Source organism: Gavialis gangeticus, unplaced genomic scaffold, assembly GCF_001723915.1.
Source record: "Gavialis gangeticus isolate Ggan-Ray unplaced genomic scaffold, GavGan_comp1, whole genome shotgun sequence".
In the NCBI taxonomy this organism is placed as follows: Eukaryota; Metazoa; Chordata; order Crocodylia; family Gavialidae; genus Gavialis; species Gavialis gangeticus.
Window position 1 is genome coordinate 32,626,984 of NW_017729031.1, and position 14,829 is coordinate 32,641,812.

The 14,829-nt window shown below is 47.2% G+C and overlaps 1 protein-coding gene across 2 annotated transcripts in view; it reads left to right on the forward strand.

Annotated features, from left to right (window-relative positions):
- Window positions 1-14,829, forward strand: part of SEMA5B (semaphorin 5B) — a 310,450-nt gene that overhangs the window by 190,465 nt on the left and 105,156 nt on the right. For both annotated transcript variants that reach the window (XM_019522582.1, XM_019522583.1), the window contains exons 10-11: window positions 1,666-1,873; window positions 5,068-5,275. In XM_019522582.1, the coding sequence (XP_019378127.1) occupies window positions 1,666-1,873; window positions 5,068-5,275 (416 nt within the window). The remainder of the gene's footprint in view (window positions 1-1,665; window positions 1,874-5,067; window positions 5,276-14,829) is intronic.

Genomic DNA, 14,829 nt, shown 5'->3' on the forward strand with positions numbered 1-14,829 from the left:
GTTCCCTGCTGGCCCCTCCTGGATGCGTGCCAGAATAATTTTCTTGAACAGCTTGCCCAGGATCGAGGTAAGGCTGACTGGCCTGTAGTTCCCCGGGTCCTCTTTCCTCCCCTTTTTGAAGATGGGAACCACGTTGGCCCTCTTCCAGTCCTCCGGCACCTCTCCAGAGCACCACGAGTGTTCATAAAGCCGTGCCAGGGGACTTGCAATGACCCCAGCGAGTTCCTTCAGGACTCTCGGGTGAAGATCATCCGGGCCGGCTGACTTAAAAATGTCCAGCCCCTCCAGAAGCTCCCTAACTAAATCCTTACTCACTCTAGGCCCAGGTGATGGTCCTCATGAGAAAACCCGAGTGTGTTTTTTTTCTGCTGTAACGTCCAGTAGCTCATGGTCACCAGATAACAGAGGCAGTGCCGTCCAGTGGATCAGGTTTGAGAGTGAGCACTAAGTATGAGTTTGCCCTTAATTACTGTAGCGTTGGCCTGGACTCCGCATCTTGCATAAGGGGTTAATGGAGACCTTCTTGCCTTCTCCGTGATATGAGGACTGAAGGTCCAACCCTGGCGCCACTGACATTAGTAGCAAACCTGTCATTGTCTAAAACAGCAGTACAGTCTTCTACTGTGCTTTGAAAATATTAAGTGCTAGACATTAAAGTAAAGATATAAGGTAAATTCCGTGGTGTCTCGGGCCTCCTAATGAGGTACGCAGAACAGTTAAAAGGGGCAAAGACAGCGATTCCCCTTCCTCCACCTAAGGAGACTGGATGGCCATGGGAAGTGAACTGGGAGGACTGAAGGTGCCACTGACATTAGTAGCAAGGCTCTCTTTTGAAGGGGCAGATTCACTGTACCTAGCTCCTACCTGTGAAGATGTCGGGGCTGCAGGCAAGTTACGGCCAGCTTCCTTCTGAAGGATGACTTAAGTCAGAGGAACCTGTTGGGAAGGGAATATGAATGGGGAAGGTGAGGTGGGGAGCTCATTGTTTTCAGACAAAAGCACATTTTTTTCAGGGTTGCTATGCAGGTTCATACAGCACTCAGGGTGAGAGGGGCTATCTAGGAGGAACTCAGAAAGGAGTAGCAGTTCAGGGGTTTCTTATCTCCTCTGAATGTCTTTGCCCATTCTAGTTTTTTATTTCTTCTCAGCTAATTTGTAATCCCTGTGGCCAATCTATAGATGTACGAGCATGTTGGTGTGTCACAGCCATCAAATACAACATCCCTGACCAATGGACCAGCATGCAGAAGTATCTTTATGGGATAAACCATGAAGACCAAACCTAGCTGTAGTACAGGCATTGGGTGTGTCTACACATTCATTAATGTGCTTTAGGTAATACACATTAAATCTTGTACCTCTGTTGTGAGGTACTAGAAAAATATGCATTAGCTTACTTTAGTGCACAATAGCTAAAGAGCATGGAGGTTTTTTTTACGCTTTACTACACATTAAAATAGCTTAGTGTGCATTAAAGCGCATGTATCAGGTAGATGCACCCAGTTAGTATAATGGAGGGCTAAACACAAAAGGCCTTACTCAGTCATGCCTCCCAGAGAAGGCAACAGATATTTTTTCATAGCGAAGGGATCCAGGATTTGGTCTAGGGCCATTTGGACAGGATAAAAAAACGCAGCTGGTTGAATTCCTGTCTTCCATGTTTAGTGTGGGACGTTGAAGGACGACAGCCCTAATGAGAACCTAACTGAAAGGATCCTCCAGGATGCCCAGCGCTTGTTCCTGATGAATGACGTGGTTCAGCCCATGACTGTAGATCCGTACGTGACTCAGGACAGCATTCGGTTTTCCAAATTGGTGGTCGATATTGTTCAGGGGAAGGATACTCTCTACCACGTGATGTATATTGGGACAGGTAAGAGTATTAGAGCTTATGGGAGTTCTTTTTTCTTGTTCACAGACCTAATAGCCTGACCTTGAGGTCACCGCTTGGCTTGTATTTAGTGCCCACCCAGTCAAAAGTCCATGGAGTTAGTTGCCTGAGTAAGAAATAGTTCCAAACAGGATAGAGGACTTGAGATAAGATCCATAGGAAAGAAGCCGTAAATCCAGGATATGTAAAAAAGCAAAGATGATCTCGTTCCTTTGGTAACATGTGCTTTCCATCTGATTACTTATAATGGCCGTGGGAAAGGTCAAAAGGCTTGCCCTTGATTGCTGAATCAGGGTGGGTTTGTGCAGACTAAATTGTCTGTCTGCTACCGTGTACCTGCCTCTCTAGCAGCAGCCATGGCACTTCCTGCCAGGGTTGCTGCGAGGCACAAGTAAGCGATACTCTGCCTTATTCTAGGCACCATTTATCATATGACCTTAAGGTGCTTCCGTGGATTTGCACGCATTATATTCTCGTTACAGGTGGGCAAACTGAGGCAGACCTTGCTTTGAGACCAGACAGCAATTCAATGGTCTGCCTCTACTGGAAAGCATAAGAACCTTGGATGTAAGACACAAGAGAAGGACACCGTATTACAAATGGCTGTCTTAACCCATATTTACACTTATGATGAAAGTTAAATTAAATAGTTTGATTAATCAGAGCAGATGGCCAGCCTCACGGGTATCATGTTGCTGTCCTCTATTGCAAGAGCATTGACTTTAAAATAAGATAAATTGCCTCTGTAAGTGTTAGTTTAATCTAACATCTGAATGCAGAGTTGCTGTCTCAGTCTTGTGTTACCATCTTCCAGGATTGTGTCATAATTTATCTCACTGTTACTACCACTTACTTTGAAAGTGCTCATCTTTGATGTATTCTAGTGACATTCCCACTGTTTTAAGCCTGCATGGAAATGATCGTGATGAGAAAACTGTAATTAGGATGAAATATAACCTTCTTCTGCCAATTCGACACGTTGATTCCTTAAGTGAGATGACCCAGTTACAATGGCAGGAGGGAAGGCCGGGACTTGAATTCCATCCGTTTTTGCCTCTCATCATCTGCAAGGACATCATTGTGGCTTAACTTTTGGGATTTTTTTAATGCACTTCTTCTACAGGACCACTAGTCCATCAACTGAATAAATCAACAACACAGATAGTGCTAATATACACATGCCTTGACACACACATCACTCATTGCCATTGCACTCTATCTAGATAATCTCCCAGCCAGAAAGACCACTTGTAGCTTGGGAACGATCAGTTAGGGTGCATCTACATGTTCAATTAATGTGCTTTAGGTAATACACATTAAATTGAGTACCTTCATTGTGAGGTACTAGAAAAATGTGCATTAACCTATTTACTGTGCATTAGCTAAACAGCACTGGGTTTTTTTTGGTGACGCTTTAATGTGCATTAAAATAGGCTAGTGCACATTAAAGTGCACATAGGGTCACGCCCTTAGATTTTGAGCCTATTCAGTCTTTGTTGTGACAGCTGAGCTGTCCAGCCAGGTGCTCTGTTTGTTATTCATGTTGGCAAAAAAAAAGGACCTATCTACTCCATAAAGTAATAGGAACGTATGACTGAAAGGTGACCCCTTGGACACTGAGTGTGGTTTCCTGCTATTGCAGGCTACTTTATAATATAAACAGCTTCAGTGAGCATGTCTACACGTGCGCCCTGTTGGGAGCAGATTTGCTTCTAATAGGGGCAGCTCTGTATAGGATTGTTCCTGCCCTGCTCTGTCCCCCTGTAGCAGCCAGGGGGAGCTCTGGGCTCCCCCGAGTGCTAGCTGGGGGGCTGGCAAGGGGCATGGGGCCCAGGAGAGATCTGCAGGCTGCAGCAGTGGCTGTCTCCTGGCTCTCTGAACACCGTGAGTGGACCTGAAGTGCACCGAGCTGGAAGACAGTGGGCAGAGCTATCCTGGCTCCATGCCCATGAGGACACACAGTTGCCAGCCCAGCCCCAAGGTGCTCCCTGGAGCAGCCAGCTCAGTGCTGTTCAGAGCTGTTCTGGGGGACGGGTAGGTGCTTGGTTCCCAGCCCTCACTTGGCCCCTGGAATAGGCAGCTTTGCACCATGCAGAGCTGCTCTGGGGGCCAGGCAAGGGCTGGGTTCCCAGCTCCCGCTTACCCTCCAGAGCTACCAGCTCAGTGCTGGGAGCCAGGACCAGGGACAGAGAGCTCCCCAGTCCCAGTGATAATCAGCTCCCAGCTTCTGGGGGTAACTGGGAGCTGAGCAGTGCCAGGACCAGGGACAGACAGCTTCCTGACCCCTGTGACTTCCTGCTGCCTAGGCTGACTGGGAGCAAATTTACTCCTGGTTAGCATTGGTGACGCCTGAGATTAGTGTTGCACCTCCTGCGAAAAAGACCACTGACACTGCCAGCGGCAGCTTTGCAAAGTCATTGCTGGCTACCCCCCCCCGCCACCAACACCAGTGGTGTTGGTGGGCAGTCCCCAGTCGCTTCTGGCTGCTACTGCCGGCAGCATCTGCGGGTGGTCGCTGACCACTGGTTGGTGCTTGCTCCCCCCACTGACACTGCTGTAGCCATTTGCCTGAGCTCACTGCCGCCACATCCTCACCACTGCCACCGCCTGCAGGAGCTTGCTGTGCCCCCCCAGCCTCTGGGGGCACTCATTGTTCATGTTGGTCAGCATCTACACAAGTGTTACTGCACAGTAATTCCTGCACAGTTAATCTAATACTTGTATTTACAAGTACTAGCTAACTGCGCATTAGCCTAAATTACTGCGCGGCAAATGATGTGCACATGTAGACAGTCATGCTTTACTGTCCAGTAGATTAATCTACTGTGCACTAAATTGTCTTGTGTAGACACTCCCAGCTCCACTTACAACAGTAGTTTTGCCCTAAAAACTGTTGGAAGGCTGCCACACAACCTTATGCCTCTGCTAGTTAGAAACTTTTTTCTAATTTCCAGCTTGAATTTATCCATATCCATAAGGACACCTGAACGCTTGAATAAGAATTGACCCTGCAAGCTAAGGCAATTTGTGGGCACAAACACGTTTGAAGAGTAATAGAAGGCTAGCCTGAAAGCTGCTGTGTAATGTGATGCTGTTAATCGCTAGTGTTCATGCCAGATACAAAATTGAGCCAATATCTCTGAGATTTACCTGTGTCCTGCTTCTTGTTTCCTTAGAGTACGGCACCATTTTGAAGGCACTTTCTACCACTAATAGGAGCCTGAGGAGCTGTTATTTAGAGGAAATGCAAATTCTTCCCGCCGGTCAACAGGAACCAATCAAGAGCCTCCAAATCCTGCACAGTGACAGGTCACTGTTTGTGGGTTTAAATAATGGAGTGCTAAAAATTCCTCTGGAGAGGTGTTCAATGTACAGAACAGAAGGGTAAGCAAATTTATGACTCTGATATATTCCACTCCGGCTTAAAAAGAAAAGCACCGGGGAAACATATTCAAGTCTGATTCATGTTCGAAGGCCTTTTGTCATCACCGGGAGACGCATGCAAGGTATTTGTGGGAGCGTATATCCTGACAGATAGGGTCCTGGTGCCAGCAGCAATGGGAATGAGCTGTATTGTTTTTGGTAATATCAATTAGGCCTCATCAGAAATGAATCACATGTTTACAGAGGAAGAACATCCACCATTTGCTTTCTGTTGCTGTTTTTTTTACCTTGACATTTTGGGGTGGATTTGATCAACTCCCTGCATTTTGTTGGTCGCTCTCTGGAAAGCCGCAGCGCTCTGCATTCCTGGTCCTGGCTTTTAAACGATTGCCTCCCAAAGCTTTCACAGCACAGAGCAGAGTTGGGCGGCAACTTTTTATTGCTTTTAAAAGCCAGTAGCTCATTTTACCTGCACCTGGAAGGGCTCCATGTTTCAACTGTTCTTTGGGTGAATTGGATATCTTTTATCAGACCAACTTAAATGGTTGGAAAAAATGTAAGTTGGTCTAATAAAAGAGATCAGATTCACCCAAAGGACTTTGTCTGCCTATGTCCTGAGACCAACACGGCTACAACCTACACCCATGTTTCAACTGCACATTTTGAAAGGGGGGGGGGAACTTTCTTTCAGTGTTCACTCCTGGTTGCAAAGCCCAAATGCACCCAGAGCTGAGTACAAAAGGTTTCTTTGTTGAAGTGGCCTGTCCCCATTTTCAGCAGGTAAAGCTGTGGGATATCAGGTGGCCAAGACACAGGCTCAAGGGATCTGTCCTACATCTTTAGTCCACGTGTGAAGGGGGTCCAGCTGTGGGGACTTATTTTTTTGCTTTGAAGCTTCCCTTCCCTCTTCATTGTTACCTCTGTGCTGCTTCCCTTACATGATTGAAAGCCTCGTATGAAATTCAATCAACCAACTTTCAGGGGGCAAAACCTGGGACACTTCACCGACCTCTGGAATGAGAAGGAAATCGTTTACACCACTTCTTCCAGCCGGGGTAACCACCCTAGTGCATGGCTGAAATGGCACTAATCCTCTCCCCCAGATGCAGCTGCACAAGGACACAGGTCGGGGGGGAGCCTGTGTCTGTCCCCCAACCTGGAAGCAGTGTGTCTGCATTGCTACAGCATTGTGCTGTGTCCTCTTTGCATATACAACAGGATACTGCTTGGTGCTGATCCTGGGCCAGTTTTTTAAATTTGGGACAAGCGTAGCATTTCAGGAAGTCCTCAGGGACACTGACACAGCCCTTAAATTCAGGACTGTCCTAGAAACTCCAGGATGGCTTGTCACAATACCAGAAATAGATGTCCTTGATACTTGGAAAAAAGGGAAGCGGTTCATTAGCACTCTCTCAAGTAGCTACCTCTTTCATGGCCTCTTGCAAAACCTCCCTGGTCCCACTCCTAAGCAACGTTCAATGGTGAATGTCACAATTATTTTATTTCTAATGGGGTTAAAGTGATCCACTGGTTTGTTTTAAAGATGTTTTCCCCTCTTGCTATTTTGCCCTAGCCTCTGCAGTATAATTATCCCTTTCGGGAAAAAAAGAAATCTTCAGTTGCTGCAATTTTGACTCAGAAGTTGTGAATGCATAACAGCTTAGCTCCTCGTACAGAGTTTGCTACAGAAGGATTTAGTCAGAGAAAGGGAACCAGCATTGAAAAATGTCACCCTATCCTCAGGCCTTAGCAGCCGAGGTTAAAGGAGAGAGAACACAGAGATTTCCTTTTCACAGTGTGTCCCATCATGAAAATGATTCCCAAATTAAATTTGCTGGTCATTGTTAAAATGTGAATGTTTGCCATTTCAAGGGATGGTGCACAGCACGACCCTATGAAGGTCAATGCTGAAGTCCTCACAACTGTCTGAGAAATAAATAGTTCCCCGTTCCGTTGTGCTGAAGGTCTGGGGGCGAGGTAGTGTTGTGGGAGTGGGTGAGTCTCCTGGTTCATGGGAGTCCCTGGCTCTCATGAAACTAGGGGCAGCACAGTCTTCCCAATTAAATAATCTACTGTTCTGCAGCAATTCAGAGCAGAATTCAGATGAGCATGCTGTTACGATCCCGCGCCAAACACGGTTTTGCTTCACTGTGCAAGTTCATCTCTAGCTCACATGTCTGGCTGGTGCCCCTCTTCCTGGGGAAGGTTTTAATTTTTCTCCAAACAAAACTTTGCAGGTGCCTCTTCAGTAAAATATGGTACCCATGAGTTCTTTCCGGGGGCTGGAGGTTCAAAATCCATTCCTTGTCGATTAGTTGTACCCTAGCTCTAGGTACTTGAAAGTACACTGCAGTTGTCAAGTTGACTGAGCTAAGCAAAAGTGCCTGTGAAAGGCTGAACGGATCTGTACCAAAATAGGAAAAGTTTAGGAAAAGAGGTCTAGATGGCCCGTTTGGTTAGCCTGTGAGAGGTATGCCAGTCATATTACTGGCGGTGCACAATGGTGTGATGTGGTTAGCACCCCATCTGCCCACCTTTGGTCAGTTAGCGTCCCATCTGCCCACCTTTGGGCAGTTAGCATGTCATCTTCCTGCCTTTGGGCAGGTAGCATCTCATCTGCCCGCCTTTGGGGAGTTAGTGTCCATCTGCCCACCTTTGGGCAGTTAGCACCTCATCTGCCTGCCTTTGGGCAGTTAGCACCTCATCTGCCCAGCTTGCACAACCGGATACCCATTCAGAACTGAGTTGACTGGGAGCTTGAGCTCATGTCTCCTAAATAAAGCACCTTATCTGCTCTTCCCCTGCACCCCTGTGAATGTCCTGGGTGCTAGACAAAGATGACCTTCATGACATGCGGTGCAAGCGTGTTGTCTGATGAACGGCATTCAGCAGGTCCCATGGTGGTGGGGCCTTAGCTCAAAAGAAGATGTTCATCACGTTGCCTTGCACCACAGAAAGACCACGCATTGGGGGATGGGAAGTGGAGACTTGCAGCGTCTACATAACTTCCAAAAAGCCGGCCGGGGCTGTGGGTTTTGTATTAAAGAGAAGCCACTTTCTTAGGGGATTTCTTAACTCCATATTCCTGACACTTTTCCCTGGTAGGTTGAACATGTATGACATGTTTCCCAACCTCATTTCTTTCCACGCTGAATGGTATCAAGAGGGGTAGTTTAATTTCAGCTGGTGCTGCCTTACCTGGCATTTCTCTGGGGCTCTGATTTATTGGGTTTTTTTATTTTGTCTCTGTTTAATACATGCCAATAAAGCGATGCCTCAGGAGCAAGACATGTTTCCTACCTCCCACTCCACCCTTCACCTACTTTCTCGCCAGGCAGGGACTTCTTGACTGGCTTCTCTGAAAAGCTCCGGTTTCAGCAGATTTCATAATCTAATCATTTTGACAGGGCCTGGGGAAGCTTTGAGATGATGGAGGTTTTGTGCCTTCCAGGCAAGAATACCATAGCGCTGTTTGTTTTCATTGGCCCCATCTCATTTTAGGAGGAAAGAGTTGAGCATTTCGGCCCCCCCTGGGGCTGATTTGGAGTCACGATTGGCGAACATATTTTGGAAGCCTCCCTGGCAGGCCCCGGGAACGGGAAATCGTACACGGAGATAAATTTGATCTTTGCATTGACTCCATGAAGCCGGGCTGCTGGGAGGCAGTGGGATGTATTATCCAGCCCTGGAGATGGGGGAAGAGGGAGGAAGGCAGGAAGAAGCCCTTCTGGCATCTTCTTTGCTGTTTGCTTCTTGACGTGGCATCAATTAAACCTACTAAATGGTGACCACTCCATCTGGATGCGGCTCACTGACCCAAGATAGTTCTGGGTGTCTAAACAGCACATTGTACCCATCTACTGACCTGTTTCAATTGGCCTTTTCAAAGCAGCCCGTTTCATTGGCAGACGTCTGCAGTGTCAGCTGCCCAAATTTACGGGCTGCACTTGGCTGCCGGGACATTGCCTCGTGCATGTGCATGTGTGTGCACACTTCTGTTTGCATTAAAGCCGCAGTCCCTGACTTTCACTAGAGGGTATTGGGAAAGTGGCCAATGCAGACAAAACCTGGGATTAGGCATCCAGCTTTTTTCTGTTCTGTTTTTCTGGGCCAGTTTGCTGCATGGTAGCTTAGCTGCGCTGACATCCGGGAAGAACATGGTTTAGAAATCTCCTCCCAGTCACAGAAGCAGACAGGCATGGACATGAGTTTTGTTTCAAGATCCGCTCAGGCTTTGGTGAAGGGCTTGAGTTTTGGAGCTGGCGTCCTCTAGATCACTAGAAGGGATCTAAACAAAACCCTGGATCTCAGTATTGGGTCTGAGATGTTGTCTGGTGCTTCTAGCATGGGTCAGTCTCCAGGAGCAAGTCATGGTTGATTTAAAAAGGGGGGCAAAGGGGCGAGATTGTTATGACCTGCTGGGGATTGTAGTGAAGTAGATAGGACCCTCAGAGGACCGTGGGCACAAGGGGCTTTGTGCTCGGTGCAGACTTCTCCTCCCCAATTTCTCTTCTGAGCTTGCATTAAGTGTAGAGTATTACTGGCTGCGGCCCCATAGCTGCAGTCGAAGCTACAGCAATACTTTGACTATGCGTTCGGCTCGGCCAGGAGGACGTATGTGGGGGGAACGGGCTGGCAGGCCTCTAAAGCCCCATTGCTCTTCCTGCTCCTGCCTGATACGATTTTACTGCCATTTTTTATGTCTCATCACTCCTCGCACCCCAGACATGTGCACAGATTATGCAACTTAGGGATCCTGGGGACAAGCCAGCTAGTCTGTACCCGCCGCTGAAGAGGCATCTCCCTGCAGTTGCACACACACGTGAATCTTTCAGGCCTTACACCATGTTTGCCACCAGAATAGTGATGCCAGGGAAGTTGCTCCCGGCTCATAGTAGTGAGGGGAGAGTTAGCCCCTTTTCGCACACCGCCGTGACCCTCTCTCATCTGAACTCTTGCCTGTGAGTTGTATTTCTTTAACCCCAGTGCAGGGGTTTTGCTGCTGAGTGATGCTGATCTTTATGCTTCCTGCTTGGCCTAATTTCCTCTGTACATACCCTTCGGTCATAGAGTGTAATGCAAAGCTTAGCAAAAATGCTGGCGCTCACCCGATCGCTACTCTTACTTGTTGACTGGGATCTACGTGAGGATCGCTGTCCGTCTCGAGCCATTCGAGCCCAGTGCTCAGGCAGCTAAAAGGTATGAGTAATTCCTGATGTGCCCCTGGAGCAGGGTCAGGATCAACCACAAAGAAGCCTTTTGTTTGCTTCTTTCTCACACTTTCTCCCCGCCTTTCCTTACAACACGCCCAATGGGAGCTCCGCTCTGCAACTTCTGCAAGACTTTCTAAGCAAAATGTTAGTCGTTTTGCTCCGTTTTCTTTTTTTAAATCTTAAAAAACAAACAAACCCAAAAGGTAGAAGCCACCCAAAAGATGAAACGCTTGGGTTTATCATCTGTAGTTACAAGGCTACTGGAGTTCAGGGACTTAAATGAAGTGGAAGAGATGGGAGAGTTGGAATCCACCAGTGTGGGTGGAAAAAAGAAAAGAAAAGAAAAGTCAGGGGAACTTCAAAGACATCACTGTTAGGGCACAGCTGACGACGGCTTCCCGAAAAGAAAAGCCAAGGAAAAACAAGCAGCTGGCTTGTGAAAAGTTCTGGTGAGCAAGTTGTGCAGCAGAGAAGGAGGACAGAATTAAGGCCAGATTTTCAAAGGGGTTAGCATTCATCATCTCCCACTGCGACAGTGCCGGCCACATGTTCACTGAACCCTCCTGAAACACCAGCCCCTTAGTTTGATGCCGAAGAGGAGGGGGAGTTTTGCTGAACATCTGGCCCAGATTGTGCCCAGTTCTGAAAATCTAGTTTTGAACGATGAGAAACGTTTGCATGACTGTAACGATTGCTGAGATGTTTAACTCTTTCTTTTTTTTTTGTATATGCTCTTTTGGTGGATAAAGAGAAGCAGTGAGATGGATGCTGCTAGACTTACTAGTGTTAAAAAGCAGAGAAGGCAAAATCCAAATAATCTATTTCCATTTTTTATATGGTCCCTATAGGATTAAGGGAATTAGCTACAAACTATACTGCTAATAATTAACGTTGAAAATGCCCTGGAAAATGCCACAGAAGAAAGAAAGAACGATCGGGATAATTAATGTCCTTTAAGTCATCCACAATCCTTATTAATGAGCTAAATGATGAGAAAAATCACTAAACATCTAAGTTAAGATCATTGGAGTAAATGGCAAACGCCTATTGATATTAAGGGGACTAAGATTTGCTCCTAGAAGGTTGCAAACATCTAGGATCACATGGATTTAAAAAGAATAAACATTGATAAATGAATATGATTTTCAAAAGAAATTCAGACTTAATTCTGCCAACATTTATGCATCTGCTTAACCTTAAAAAAGGGCGACAAGTCCCATTGACTTCGATCAGTCTACTCTGGTAGTTAAAAATAAGCACAGCGGACAGCTCTTGCAAGATCTGGATGTTTCTTTGTTGAGGTGAATGAAGTAGATGTAATGCCCGTGGGTGTCAGTGAAACAACAGATCCTGTTTCCTGCAGAAACCTAATTCAAAGCGTCTGCGAAACAAATGTTGTCACGTGTGTCTAAAATTGAAGAAGGGCAATGATTAGTGGTAATGTAGCAAGGCAGGGGAGGGTTTTAGTGAGGTACCGGAGAGATTGGTTTTAGGTCCTGTCTCATCTGACATTATCTTTAAAGACACGGAAGAAGGAAAATAGCATGCTTTGCAGATGTTACTAAAGTGTGATGGGATCGCAAATAACAGTAAGGAGAAAAATACGGCAGTATCGTGTCTGTAGGGAAATCCAAGGTAGGACAAGTTGAGAGAGAAAGATTGAGGTTTATGTTCTGAGATTGGTGCTGTTGAAATCACTAGGAAAACCAAACAGCAGGTGGGCAGTATCGCCCGGGGAGTATCCACGGAGCGGGATGCCAATGGTCCTCACCTACAGAGGCAGGTCTGGTTGTTTAGATAGTTCTCCAAGGGAAGTGGTGACGATCCCACCGCTTGGGACCCTGCAAATTACGGTAGACTGGGCAAGACCCATCGGTGTCCCGTAGGGTACAGTCTTGCAGCGGTTGGAAAACGGCTGAGCTAGTAGGTCATTCCCATTCTCGACGTCCATGATTCAATACACACACCAACGTGCAAAGCTTTATTGTTCTAGTAACTGTCATTCAGAGACATCCACATGCTTTCAGGATACCGCTTTACCCATCTCTCGTCTCTAAGTATGTGACCCAGAGCAAACTGTCATCGCAGAAGCAGAATTTATCACCTGCCTTGAGCAGTAGGTGAAGTCCAGGTTTATGCAGCAGATGAAAACCGAAGGGGCATAAATGAGACAGGCGAGGGTTGCTAAGACTGAACCAAGGGAAAAGAGGTAATTTCAGGGTTCTCTGGCTTCTGTTTTCTTGCTGGCGCCTTGCCTCACCCCATTTGTTTTGGGGTGTTTCGGTCTTCCTTGATTTTTCTTACGTGTACTGCAGTTGCGACCTGGATGTTTCGGAAGATCGGGAGCAGGCGTAGACTAAAGATCTTCCCACTCTTCTCCAACTGGCTTGAAGCCAGCCATGATCAGTGGTGTCTAAAAGTCATTATCGTTCGATGACTGCTTGGTAGGCAACGTGAAATTAGTTTCAGTCCGGCACTGATTGTCAGCAAAGCCTGCTGCTTTCTTGGAATAAATGATATTTGGATGACTTTGACGCTCCTGCAATACAAGTAATATTAATGGCAAAATGCTATAAGCAACTCCAGGGTATATATCCACCGCAGCCTTCAATTTTTCCATCTTGTCATGTCAGTGTGTCATATTACTTATATTAGAGGCACTGCTCGCAGTGGAAGACAGCACCCGCACCTTCGAAGAGCCGGCCGTTTTACTGTTGCTTTGGCCATCCTATTTCTTGGTGATTTTTTTTTCAAAGCTCAAGCTTTCTGCCCAGGTACAGCAAGGCCAGCAGCCAACATGGTTAGACTCTGTGCTGCGCAGATGCAGCGGTACACGCACATGCACTAGCCACTTCGTTGTTACCCTGGTGGGTAGCCACTAACGAGATTAGCCTGTGGTTTAGAGAGGTGCTCGTTTGGTCCCAGTGGAGGTGGCTGTCCCTTGCATTCATATTTTACGGCATTTGAGTTTCCTTGTGGGTGACTGATTGATCCTGTGGCTGGGAGTATTTCACAGAGGTCGGTTTTGCTTGGCATGGTGACAAGAGCTTCCAGCAGCCTTCTTTGTCAGGCCCAAATGCACGGCAGTAACATTTACTGGGATTTCCCAAAGCTTCGTTCATGCCGAAGCAACCCGAAACACCCGACTAATCCAGCAGCAATCTTGTGCAGAACCTGTAATCATCTGCTTCATCTGCCAACCTCCAAATTAGGACTTCTTGGACCGCCAAATGCTGGGAGCTGTAGGGTGATGGGGACAGAGGATGGCTCAGGGTGTCGAGTGATGGATCGGCTGTAGGGTGTTGGGGACAGTTGTGGGTAGGCCCTGTTTAAATGCTGTCCCTGAGCATCCTCTCTGTGCCACCGTGTGAGGTGGGCTAATGGACCTGTGGGCACTTATGTCCACTAGTGAGCGTACTAACAATTTAGCAGCACCCGGCTCTCTAGGGGCACTTCAAGACACAAGAAACAAAGCAATGGAGGACAGATTGAAGGGACCGCCTTGCACTTGTCCAGTGTAGGGTCAACCCAGCCCTAGGCAAGAGATCAGCTAGATCCCCAAGGTCGACTCTAGATGGCCTAGAGATCTATTACAGTCTCTGACTCCTTGATTGACACGTTCTCCGTCTAACCGCATCTTCAGTGGACATGTTGCTGAGCAGAAATAATTCATTCAAAGTTGAGAAAAAAAGCCCACAAACTCTTAAAAGGACTGGATGGGATGGGGGGGGGGGTCTCTCGGCATGGCCTTGCTGGACTTCTTTGATTGTTTTCAGACTTTTTGATCACCACTTCTGACTCTTGCAAAGTCAGTTTGCCCTTACAGTCCTCCTGCTTAATAACTCCCATCTCCGTCGCGTCGTGGTTGCTTCTGGGCCCGACTCGGCAGCATCTTCCAGAGTAGAGGTGGCCAACCTGCCATGAGTGGCATGGGCAGCCTCTGCATATAGCACGTGGCAGGTTGGGTAGGGGGCAGGCAGTGCATGCGCAGAGGGAGCAGGGCACAGGGAGCAGAAAGCAGAGCAGCAGGTAGGCTGTAATAAGTTTAAAGCTAACAAAAGGAAGTTCTTTGTAACAAAGGCGTGCTGCAAGATACTGTGAAGCTGACAGTGCAGCCAGCGAAGCAATTGGACAAACTCTTGGAGGAAAGGGGCATCAGTAGCTATTGAACGTGGGAGTTAGGGGCACAGCCTGCGAACCGGAACTTCCTAGGCCTTAAATGCTGGGGGCTGCAAGTGGGAGAGGAACAGGGGAAACCCCCCGGTCACTCTAATCTGAACATTAATACTACCCTGCAAACATTAATAGTTTAACAGATTCACGCTGTCCTTCCCTGTTCAC